The following is a 13,320-nucleotide window of genomic DNA, read 5'->3' on the forward strand; positions in this document are numbered from 1 at the left end:
TAACTGCTCTAGGGGCGCCGTATCATAGCTGACCCTGCGCTCTGACCCCAGTTACGCTGTGATATGCGAGGAAGGAATTTCACTGTGCTGTAATGTATATGTGAAAAATAAAGGCTTAACTTAACAAATAAAATTGAATTGATTGCTTGTTCCAGCATTTAAGAAACTTTTACAGTAAGTTCCTGGGGTAGCAAGGTGGTGTAATGATTAGCACTGTGGCCTTGCACCTCCAGGGTCAGGAGTTTGATTCCTGCCTCATGTCTGTGTGCGTGGAGTTCTCCCCATGCTTGGTGGATTTCCAGTTTTCTCACACAATCCAAAGACCAGATTAGGCTAATTAGCGTTCCCAAATCTTCAAGTGTGTGTGCCCTGCGATAAATTAGCACCCTGTCCAGGGTGTAACCCGCCTCATGCCCCAAGTCTCCTGAGATAGGCCTGTACACAGGATAAGTGGTAAAGGAGATGAATAAATGATCTAGAATTTTCAAGCACAGCAGTGTGTAGAGTAGTGCTAAAATGCTAAAACAAACATCATGTCAGAGGAGGATCTGCAAACTTAAAACACATTGTTGAAGACAAAGTTCGTAGAAGAATGAACAGACTGGTTTGACCTGATAGGACATCTATAATAATTTAAATAATTACTCTTTACCACAGTTCTAAGCAGAATGGCATTACAGGACATGCACAAGACATCAAGGCTTAGCTATATGATCAGAAGACAACTCCTGTCAGCCAAAAACAGGAATCTGGGTTTATCATCGGCACACACTCTTCCAAAATGAACATAAAAAAAAATCATACCTATTTTTGTTTATTTAATAATTTTTTTAATTTTTAGCACAAAAAGTTACACTACAATCATACTGCACTAAAAAGTAAACTTCATTTATTTAACATAAAATGAACAGAAGCACTGTCCTTTGGAAAGCAGGAATATACAGTACAGCAGAAATATACAGCTGACAATTACATTGCACTGAAGTGACACATGGTCCCAACCCATCATCATCCAGTCAGTCACGGTCCCAACCTATCATCATCCAGAGACAAGGAACCCAACATTCTCGTACATAATACTTTCTTTAATCTATCATTATAGGTATGATAGTCAACTGGTTTAAATTCTTACTTGTACAAATAACCTAACAATATATAGAACATAATTTTAAAAAGCACCCTTTAAGCAATGGTCTCAGCACAAGTGTATAAAGTGACCAGAAAAACCCGATCAGAAAACTGACCTCTGCTCCAGAATGCTTGTGTTTGGAAGTGCATCCTGTCACTCATTTTATACACAGACTACTCAATGGGCCAAAAAATGTCCTGGATATCAGGATTTACATACATGGGTGGGAATGTAAAAATGAAATGAAATAAAATAAAAAATAAATTGATGATGATCTTACCTAGTACACAAATAACCATGCTTATTTTATAAAACCTCATGTCTCTTCATTTGTCCTAGACATGTCCATAATCATTCTCTGATTTCTCTAATTTATTAAACAAAGATACCTGCATATACCAAAAAGATTTATTTTAAACTTACAGTCCTGTAAGTCGTATCCAGTATGTGCTGTGTGAAACCATGTGTGCTGTGTCATCACACAGTATTTGATCAAGACAGAAAAAATATTACAAATACAGTGAAATGTTATGCTAGTCAAACCGGGACTTTCGATTGTACTTATCCCAGAGTTTCACTAGTGCTTGCATAATATCATGGTATTACGTTTTCTCAGTATGTCGGAGCTATAATCAGACAGCCTGCTTTACATCTGAAGCTCCTTTAATACAAGTGCATTATCAGTGAATCATATTAATGGAGTTTTTACACTCATACTTGTTGTTATTTCGCACTTGAGTTGACAGACTATGACATGACGCACTACGAGTTGCTGTTCTAATATGTGTATTTTTTATATATTAATATAGTTTATGACCTACAGTATATGTGCTTTTTCAAATCTTCTATTCCAGATCCCTTCTTTGCTGATTTTGGAGCGTGATTGTGGTGATTTGTGCTCATTTAGCTACAAGAGCATTAATGAGGTCAGGCACTGATGTTGGGTGAGAAGGTCTGGTGTGAGTTTGGCGTTCCAGTTCATTCCTATGATGTGCAGTCTGGTTGGTGTCAAGGCTCTGCACAAGACACTCCAGTTCTTCCAGTCTAACCTTGGCTAACTATATTTTCAAGGACATTGTCATGCGCAGTTTTCACAAATGCATCTTTAGACTGATTACAACAGACAGTTCAGTTTGAGGTATGTGTTTTATAACTGCGTAAAGTCCAGATAAGAAGCGCACAACATTTGGCACATATTTTAAACCATTAATCAAAAACTAACTTTTAATCATTGATATAATTAACTGACAGTAATGCTCCTTTAACTGTTTTTTGCTGGTGTCATGTCCTCGGGTTCAAACAACATTTGTGTGAAGGCCAATGCCAATGCTGGATTTTGTGCACAAAAACAAATGAACAGATTTAAGGAGTTTGAAGTATGAAGTTTTGATAACGTATACATATAATCTGTATTAGGACAAATTTTTAATTAAGGTTTAAAATCTCCCCCCCCCCCCCTCCCCCCCCAACACTGCCTGGTTTCTAAGGCATGAAGGCCTGATTTATAATGATCTTTCACTAGTGTCAGGTAGATTATGTTCTTGACAGCACGGAAATGAAATAAATGCTGCCAAAATGACAGGACAAGCTGATGACATCCCCCAGTGCCCCCACCCCTTGTTAAGGTCGGAAATTTAAAGGCATCATTAATCCACCTATGATTTTCCCCCTGGAATCCAGAGGACATCACTTGTCTAAATTTATAAGATAAATAATAAGGTTACAACAAAAAATGTTAAGAACACAAACACTAATTTTTTCTCATACTATTAATTTACAAAATGTAGAATCACATAAAACCCATAGAGGGCCTGTTTCTGTTCATCTTAACGAGTTAGATAAATAAATAACCAATATTTTCCTTAAATATCCTTTTAGGATATTTATAAAACATTCCTTGTTCCTTGTAATTTGTTGTGTTGAGTATGTTAAAGTTATGTTTCCTTGAATGCCTGGGCTTTACGATGATCATATGATATCACATTTTTCCCAATTTAAAAAAATGCATTATGACATGGATCAGTCCTCCATTTGATTGCTTTGTGAAATCAAGGTGGCATTAGCGGCCCCCACAGGACGCATAGTCAAACCTTCATCCATGTCTTCTTGAATGGGCGAAGAAGGGGGTTCTGCTGTTCGGTGAGATCCAGCACTAAAGGAGCCAAGTAGACTCAGGTTAATGCAGAAGAGTCCTGGCAGGAACTGGTGCTGGTACTGCTCCAAACGCTGGATGGCCTCCAGAACAGATGAGCTACGTCTGCACACCCAGCCTGGGAGCAGATTTGCAGCGCTGAAACTTGCCGGCGCCGACTGAGCATGCCGCAACTCCAACTGATGAGACAATCTAACAGAGAGAGAGAGAGAGAGAGAGAGAGAGACCAGAGTTTAATATAACAACTAGTATAATAACAATACTTACTTGCAGACAAAGCAAAAGTTAATGAGTAGACTACAGTATATGCACAACTCCACACACAAATACTTTGCTTTGGGGAAAGCTGAATAAAGTATTAGAGAATAAGGTGACCAGGATGTCCTGGTGGGAGAAACTGGTTGCCAGCAATGACCTTGGTCCAAATTCCAGGCCGATGAAATATTCAAAGTAGGCAATTTATAAAAAATATATTAATCAACAGGTAAGTCATGAGAATGAATTATCAAAATGCTAATACACACACTGTGTTTAATGTGTAGTACTTTTCACATGTTAAAAAAAAAAAGTTAAATATATATTTTTTCTGTTCTTGTGTGTGATAGGCTTCTCACCCTGCCACAAACTGTTGAGACACATTCCTCTTGGCATGGCTTAGAACACAATTCAATAGCTTCACAGTCTGATCCTTAATCCAGCCCACATCCTCCTGGACATCAGGCAGCCACTCTAACAACCTAACAAAGAGTAATTCTGCATAATTAGACTAAATAGGAAACAATACAATCATGAAACAATGCAAAATACGAAGTAATATGAATATTCAACCATCCATAATGCTTTTAAAGATCCCTGAGCAAAGATTACACAGTTCCTGGAGGATATCCTGTTTTGCATTCCCACCATGCTACAGCAAGCAGCACCATTATGTAAAAATAGATTTTTATGGTTTCATCATGGCTAATTTATTAATACATGACAAGCGGGTTTATTCTGTGACAAAATAATTTATTCATTATAACAAGCTCCACCATTAGCTCCTAACCCAAAGAAAGACATTTACATTGGAACACTCCTGTTTGATACACCTGAGTGCAGGATGTATACAGCAGGTATGGAAAAGACTCTGGATTTATGGAGACCCTGACCAGAATGACAAACTTACTAAAGAAAGATAAATTAACTAAATGACTGAGTATAACAAATGTGAAGCACCTGATACTCAGTGACAGAGCTGACTCTAGCGGCAGTGTACATGGCACCAAGATTGCCGATAGCATCCTGACTGGTAGCATGTTGCTTAGAGACTGAAAGGAGCGTTGTCTTTCTTTGCAGGCCTCCATGAGAGCTATTAAAAAAATGAAAAGCAACACATAGTCATTCATATTTCTCAAATAATTATACCAAGCTATTCAATGAGTACTGTGTGCTGGCCTTCCATACCCCTATGCAGCTGTGGAGGTAAGTGCTCAAATATGTGTTCCTCTATATTTGAATGAGTGCCAGGTATCATCTCTCTGTCTATTCTTTGCCTTTGATCTTGCTCGTTCTCGTTCTCTGAGTCTTCCTCAACCCTCACAGCACCATTACTCAATGGGTGTTGAGGTCGCTGGAATTGTAACAGGCCTAAAAAACAAACACAATTCATCTTAGGGACCCAAACAGGTATTTCTAAGTATTTTTTTCTTCTTCTTAAAGTTACAATACTAATTTGACCACTAGAGGGCACTGCAACATTTAGAAACAGCTCTTCAACAGTACTGCAGTAGCTCACTTAAACAACTTTTAAGCACCTTAATCAGTTACAGTACAGTAGTTAACAGATGTATATTCCATATTAAAAAATTATATTTTATATATTTTTCTGAAGTGCAAATATAGACCTTATTTTATTAGTTTACTAGAAACTTTAATAGGAGCACCTGTATCAAAAATGTTTTTATGAAAACTACAAGTGCAAAGGGTAGAGTAATTAGAGGTCCTGTAGCCTTTCTGTCAGCTTAAATTATTTGGGTTAATCTCCTCTAAACTCTCTCATTCTAGCTTGTGCAGCCACCGCTCACTGGTTTTAAACAAAATTTAAAAGTTTCTTACTTTCCTGGTCAATATTACTGGGATTATAGCTTTTCCTAATTTAGAATACTGAAAGTGAACATTTTAAATTTTCCACAATCCAATTTTATGGATTGTGCCACTCCATGAAATATTAGATGTATATGCGCTTTTATTAAAGTGGCCAGTAACCGTATATGACAAACTTCTCTTTTCTATCTTACCATTTTTCTTCAGGAAATTCAATGCATCTTTGTAACCTTGCCGGCACATAGTCTCCAGCACCTGATTAAAAACAAATCACCAGAGGTTATTTTACAATAAATACTGTAGGGCACCAGTGATAAAGCTGTAACAGGATCATGCAGGTATGAGTGTATGTTTATTCATGTACCTGAGGATCCGGAGGGAACAGTGCTCTGGAGACTCTGTACAGGTTGGAGAGTGTGAACTGTATAGAGGTGTTGGTAAACCTAAATTCGTGCAGGTTGGTGGAGCTGTAATCGCGGGGGCAGATATCACTTTCTCCTGAGAATGGGGATACGGTGATGGTGTTCTTCAGCTCGTATTGAGGCAAATTATCGGTGATTCCACCATCCACATAACGCTGCAGAGACATCGACAACAGCTTTGGCCAACAGCTTTTAAACATGTTTTCAAAAAAGACACCCGACACATGCCCATGTACAATTTCTACATTTAGTGGTTTACATTTATCTTTTCCCTTCAATAAAACTATAAAAACTCCCTGACATGGGCTGGGGGTCATCTGATATTCTATTTCTAGGTACAACAAGAACAGGCAAAAACAAAACAAAAACCATCCTTAGCAGCAATATGCCCTTTGTGATACTTGGCAGCACATGCACGCACACTCACAACACTAAAATGCTTTTGGCACACACAAACACACACGCACTTTACTCAAAAGCACATTTGACAGCTGTATTTGTCACTTTTTTCCCATAAGATATAACATATTAGGGCAAGCAAAACAGAAATGTCTATTTTCAGAACACATGCTTGAGAAATCAAAAGATGTGTTCCCTTGAGTGAAATTCTTCCCACATAAAGTGACTAACAGCTCTGGGACTTATATGCAATGCAAGCATGTATCATGATTGTCAGAACAGTGTTTTGTGTGCTAAAGGTCAATAAAAGAGATCAAATCCACCCGGAATGGTGTTCGGATTCTTTATGGAGCCTTAAAGAGATTTGTTTTCTAAAACTAAAATGGTCTTTTAATGGCATTTATGATTTTTTTTGTTTAAACTTCTTTCACTGCCCTATTTTCATAATTTCTTTGTACCCACAATGCCACTACAGATATGATGCCAGTAGAAATGAACTACTAAAAAGAACGATGAACCAGTGCTATAAACATTTAGTCTGTCCTGCTCGCTCAGTTTACATTTTTTAAACAGAAAGAGTTCTAACACTTTTCCTTTTCATCCTTGCTAATAAAATCAGCACCTTAGTGCTTACTGTCTTTTAGATTACCACATAGCTGTATTGCCTCCTGGAATCTTGAGTTTATTGTTTCTATACGGAAATTTCTACATAGAAAAAAGTGTTGGAAAATTATGCATGTTTGTTTAGAATTGCTGAAATTAATCCTTGGCCACAGTACTAAAATCCAAAATAGCTAAGAACATCACAAATATATCAATACAAACATTTTGTTAAGTGTTTCAGAGTGGGAGATCACTTTATTAGGCTCGGGTGGGTTTGATTATACAGATACTTGTGCCAAAACGCCACCATAACATCTAACCTTCAGTATCTCTCAGGTTCCTCAAGAACACATGGAGTACTCACCACTCCCTGCAGGGTTGGAGGGATGAGGCCACAGTAGACAGGAATAAAGGCACTGCATACACACGCCTGGTCAAACACACAAACAAACTGTAAAAAGTTGCACTGCTATACCTTATCTTCAGGCGAATGATAATTGATGTAAAAAAAAAGAGTTCCACTGCTAAAGTAGTTATAAATAAAAATTAAATAAAAGAATGAATGTGCAAACTTTTCTACTTTTTAGCCCACTCTAATAAGGCTATTATACATTGGATCATAAAGATGTCACGACACATGTGACCTGAAATGACTTCTGTGTAATGTAATAATGTAGAAGTTAAAGTAGATAATAGTTTTAGTATATAATATGCGTTATCCGTACTTGCACCAGTTCCTCATTGTTGTTGAAGTGAGACAGCAGCACATTCTCTCCATCTGTGACACGGGTGAGGGAGATGCCCAGTCGGCCTGTGGCCTTGATGTACGCATCGTTTGGCAGAACCCGAGCCATCTTGCCCTGCACTATCTTCACCACGTTAAAGGAAGGGTGCATTGGTCCCAAAAACCTCTTTCTCGCTTCTTTCGCAACACTGAGGAAGCTGGCAGCTACATCTCCTGAAAAACAGTGAAGGAGTGCAAACACAATGTTGACTTTAGAACAAATGTGTACACAATGTACACCGTTAACTGTCTGTACACTCACCAGTACAGAGCAGTAAGTAAGACATAGACAAATACATGAGTACATGTATTTGTTACTTTTTGTTCTCTGTATTGGTTACTCTCTGTTCTCTATTTCCAACCTGACTGCATCAAGGGTGTTTAAAAAGTTCACAATGCAACACAAACACTATGAATATTCTTAGAGACAAGGGTTTCTCAGAGTTCTGCAAGAACTTTGAATCTTCTCTGGAAAAATGTTATGTGGGCTTCTATTGAAGATCTTGAAGTGTCCTGACAAACCTGACAACTCTTACAGTCTTTAGACTTGATCTAAAGACTTCTACTAAATTCCTTAACTAGGAGATGATATTCAAAAGTCTCTGAGGGTATGTTTGGGATAACAGACATGCCATCAAATAAGCAAGTCATTAATATGTCATTACTCCAGTATAACACATATGTGAGTTATATATATATATATATATATATATATATATATATATATATATGTGTGTGTGTGTGTGTGTATACAGCATATACACAGTATATACAAAACTCACATTATGCCCTATACTAGATTCTTTTTTACTGAATGATTATTGTTTATTTCTATTATGTTGTTTGTCCTGATACTGATCATTTGCTCTATGTATGTTTCAATATATGTCAGTTTTTTTCTGCCAGTTTTTCTATCTGTCTAGCTATACAGTATAAATAAAAATGATTATTATTATTATTATTATTATTATTAATAATAATAATCCACTTATCATTAAGTTTATCTTTCTATCTGGCTGCCACTTTTATGTCTATCTATCTATCTATCTATCTATCTATCTATCTAAATTGATGTATCTACCCGTCTGTCCCTCTATCTATCAACTATCTCTGTTTTTCTCTCTATCTTTGTAGAAGGGACAGGTCTTTGCTCAGGTTAGAGGTGATGTTTTTCCCCAGATAAGCCTCTATAACCAGTAGTGCAGTAGGGACTGGTTTACACTGGGGGGTTAGAGGGGGTATGAGAGAGAGAGAGAGAGAGAGAGAGTTTTACCCAGACAAGCCCCGGTGACCAGCGCTGTGGCAGTGAGCGCTCCTGCAGAGGCTCCGTAGATGTGCTGCGCATTCTCAATGAGGAAAGGAGCATGTTCCTGCAGACTGCTCGCCACTCCAACGTGGTAAATCCCGAGAAAACCACAGCCTGCGAATGAGATATTCCAGGGCGAGTCCAACGGAAACATGGTGTAGAGCAGCTCGTGAAGTCAGAGTCAGTAACGTCACTCAGTTAAAAACAACATGACCGTTTCGAATATAATAAACACAACACAACGCTGTTCGCAATTAACGCCTACCACCAGAAACACACACGCAACTACGCCGCTGTTTAGTTTAGTTTAGTTTAGTTCAACAAGATAAAGAAGGTTTCAAACTTGTTCTCTTCGAACTGTTTATCTTCGGCCTTAGTGAGGTTTTAAGGAAACTAGCCGGGTAAATAACGCACCCGAGCGCTCGTGCTAGCTACGTCATAGCTGTCCGTTTAGAGAAATGGGCGGAGCCGTGTCCACACTGACCAATCATCTGTTTGTTCTAAATTCCTCCTCGACCAATCACAGGCCGCGGAGCAGAGAACCTCCCGAGCTGTCAATCCAAAAATCTTTCCAAGAATGAAGTGGTGACGCAGGACGTCGTTATTCTGTAGCTTTACACACACACACACAGACACAGACACACAGGTACACTAAAAGAACTTTGTCCAAAAGAATTGTAAACATTGTGATACTCGAAGGCTCGTGCTCGAAGACTTAATTAGTCTAGTTTTGTATATGACATGAACTGGTATGTTCATGAGGTGTTTCCTCTGTGTACTCTGGTTTTCTCCCACAGTCCAAATACATGCAGATTAGTTTAACTGATGTTCCCAAAATACAGTGTGTGTGCCCTGTGATGGATTGGAACCCTGTCCAGGGTGTACCCGACCTCATGCCCTAAGTCTCCTGGGATAGAGTTCAGGCCCCCGTGACCCTGTACATAGGATGTAGATATAGAAAATGAATGAATAAAACCATGCTTTTTACTGTTTTATGCCTTTCCTAAGCCAGTATGATGTGTCCTTTCATTGTTAGATGGATGACACCCAAATATACTGTATACAGTATATTTAATGTGCTCCCTGCAACCTTAACCCTAAGCCTAAGCCTAACCTTAACCCTTGATTCTATTCAGACATGGATGAAAGAAAATTTCATGCAGCTGAACAGCTCAAAAACTGAAGTTTATCTCTTTAGCACCCTTCACCATGTCTGTCACTCTCTTATAACCAACATCACAATCTCTGGCATTACCATTCCTTATCCTCCACAGTGATTAATATGGACATTCAATTTGACTCTCTTGAGACTTTTGATTAGCACATCAAACACCTGTGTAAAACCTAATTTATTTATCTCAAGAACATAGTAAAGATATGTATCATTCTTAGTCTTACAGACTTTGAAAAACTTGTCCTTGACTTTATCTCCTCCAGGCTGGACCACTGGAATGCATGCTTCAACGGGATCCTCGGCCAGAAGCTTCTGAAACTAAAATTTGTTTAAAACAGTGGTGCTGGAATTCTGCTGAGAGCAAGAAAATTTGATCACATCACACCTGTTCTGCAATCTCTTTACAGCATCAGATTTTTACCATTAGGTTTTAAAGTCAAACTGTAAAATGTTAGTTTGACTTTAAAACAATTTCACGCACAGGGATGTTAAACACACTGAGTTTCCACTGTCATCATGATTATTTGTCTTAAGTCGACCTCGCCTCTAATTAGTTTAGCACTGATACTCACTCACTGACCGTCATTACCCCAAGTGGTAATGATGATGAGTGAGTGAGTCAGTATCAGTGCTAAACTAAGCAGCAAATAAAATAGATTGATTATTAGATAGATTCGATTGATAGATAGATTATATTCACATTCATTCACTCACTTACCTTCTATACCGCTTTATCCTGTATTCAGGGTCGTAGGGGATCTGGAGCCTATCCCAGGAGACCCAGGGCACGAGGCAGGGTACACCCTGGACAGGGTACCAATCCATCGCCAGGGCACACTACACTACGAGTACACTAGTAGTAATTACACTACGGGCAATTTAAGAACACCAATTAACCTAATCTACATATCTTAGGACTGTGGGTGGAAACCAGAGTACCCGAAGGAAACCCACCAAGCACGGGGAGAACATGCAAACTCCATGCACACAGAGACAGGAATTAAGCCTGGCCGGAAAACGAACCCAGACCCTAGAGGTGCAAGGCGACAGTGCTAACCACTACACACCTGTGTTGCCCAAATTCATTCAGTCTTTTCCCAAAAAAATTTATAGCAAAACAAACCTTAACCTGAAAGAGAAAATAAGAAGATACCTTTGTGAATAATTTTTTAAGATCTGATTTTAAATTTGAGGAGTACAAAGAAGGTTTCTGCTTAGGAATGTAATTAAGTGGACATTTAATAATATTCAATAATGCTTAAGTAAAGCATACACTAAAATAATACTTTGCATTCAATAGCATTTCCGAATTTCTTTTCTAGGATTTAGATATTAAATTAAAAGGAATTGTACACCGATAATAAACACAATGATTCCCTTTGACCTTTAGGTTTCAGCTCTGATCAGACTGACCAGATCAGCAAGACCTCTGAAGGTGTGCAGTGGCGTCTGGCACCTGGACGTTAGCAGCAGATCCTTTATGTGCTGTATGTTGCAAGACGGGCCTCCATGGGTCGGAATTGTTTGTCCGGCACTTTCCATGGATGCTCGAGCAGATTGCGATCTAGGGAATTTGGAGGCTAGATCAACAACCTTGAGCTCTTTGCCTGCTATGCCGCGTGAAGAGCAAGATATGATAGTGATCCACTAGCTTTCTATCCTAATTTTTTCAGCAATTTGTTCTACACTGGCTTTTTTTTGGGATACGACCAGACGGAGTACCCTTTGAACCCACAGGCATAAAAGAGCCTTGGCCATGATCCTGTTACCACTTTATTGGTATATAATTAATGATCAATTTTATTCAGTTAATCTGTGGTGTTAATGTGTATACTCAACTGGCCTAATTTACGGGTGTTTCTTGTGACATTTCGAAACTGGGTGTGGGCTTTGCATTATATGTTGCAAAATGATGCTTTCACTAGAGATTAGAGAACTTGGGACATATAACAAGAGTAGTGCTATTTTCTCTCTAACATTTGGAAAACGTTCTTGTGTATTTAGTAGAAATCCCCCCTGGGTATGCTGTGAGCTGCCTTTTGGCAAATGTGCAAATTTCTGTTTTAGGTGTAAAAGCATAAGCCATTTTTTTATTAACCATATAATGGGTTTTATGTAAGCTAATAATTTTTTGTATATATATATATAAAAAATATGGATTGTGTTATTCATAGCACACTTCACTGTTTGTAAATAATGGTGCTATAACTGGGCTCTGTGTTTTGACAGCAGTTATTAGTCTATGGATTTATGGATTACAGCTTGTGCTATTTCTGCATGCTATTAATAAAAAAGAACACTCTGTTATACATTTCCAAACTCACTTTTCTAGGAATGTGTTGTGAACATTTATGACAAAAAAAAGGAAAAAACATATTGGTTTTCCTTTGGCCTCCTTCTTGGACAGTGTGCCAGATAGTGCCTTGTAAAAAAAAAAAAAAACCTTTACCAAGTACCTTGAAGGGTCAAAAATAGGGTAGTGATAGGGAAAGGGAAACTGTGTAAAAAAAAAAAACCCAAATTTTCTCTCATATTATTTCAAATATTTTAATTGCATGTCTGCTTCAAAAATAAAATTCTTAAGATTGTTATGTGGTGAAAGTCTCATCCTGTGCTTTTCATTCTCTTCCCCTGGGATGATGAGATGAACAAAACGATAGCAAGAAAATATGTTTTTAATCTCAGGGGCAGGGAGACTCTCAAAATAAAACAGCTGGGGCAAAGAAACGGAACAAACAATAACACAACATGCCAATGCAAGGAGGAAAGTCTTCCATAACATACACTCAGCCTAGTGTGATTTATGATGCATTATACCATAATCTATAATCTACTTTACACCAAGCTTGAATCTGTATTTAGGGTATTACTCAACTTAAAATATCATTATGCTTACCTGGAAATAAATGACTGATATTATTATGATATACAGTGTAAGAAATGTAGGTCAGCCAGATACTGTGGTTACATGAAGCATACTGTAGGCAGGTGTTTTTTTCAGTGCTAATTCACACCTACCAATCACACATCACACATTTAGCAGAAAGCGCTATGTATTCTCTTCTGCATGCAGTTAAGGCCAAAAGCTTGCATAAACGTATTCTAAATATATTCATATATTATATATATAATATTTCATATATTATATATATAATATATCTAATTTTTCACAATTCCACACATTTCACGTTACCCCACATTTCTTTTTCTAAGTCAATTAAGCCATAAAATTTGTTTTCATCAAAGGTATTTTTAAAATAATCACTGGA

The 13,320-nt window shown here is 37.9% G+C and overlaps 1 protein-coding gene across 1 annotated transcript; it reads right to left on the reverse strand.

The window, feature by feature from the left end:
- Positions 1 to 2,995: 2,995 nt before the first annotated feature.
- Positions 2,996 to 9,302, reverse strand: pnpla2 (patatin-like phospholipase domain containing 2). Its single transcript, XM_053491084.1, has 9 exons — positions 8,845 to 9,302; positions 7,513 to 7,745; positions 7,152 to 7,217; positions 5,728 to 5,940; positions 5,558 to 5,618; positions 4,725 to 4,907; positions 4,497 to 4,629; positions 3,896 to 4,018; positions 2,996 to 3,473 (listed from the first exon to the last, which is right to left on the reverse strand). The coding sequence occupies exons 1-9, from the start codon at positions 9,029 to 9,031 to the stop codon at positions 3,149 to 3,151; spliced, it is 1,524 nt and encodes a 507-aa protein (XP_053347059.1). The 5' UTR covers positions 9,032 to 9,302; the 3' UTR covers positions 2,996 to 3,148.
- Between the last annotated feature and the right edge of the window lie 4,018 nt (positions 9,303 to 13,320).

The sequence above is a fragment of the Clarias gariepinus genome, chromosome 2, assembly GCF_024256425.1.
Source record: "Clarias gariepinus isolate MV-2021 ecotype Netherlands chromosome 2, CGAR_prim_01v2, whole genome shotgun sequence".
NCBI lineage: Eukaryota > Metazoa > Chordata > Actinopteri > Siluriformes > Clariidae > Clarias > Clarias gariepinus.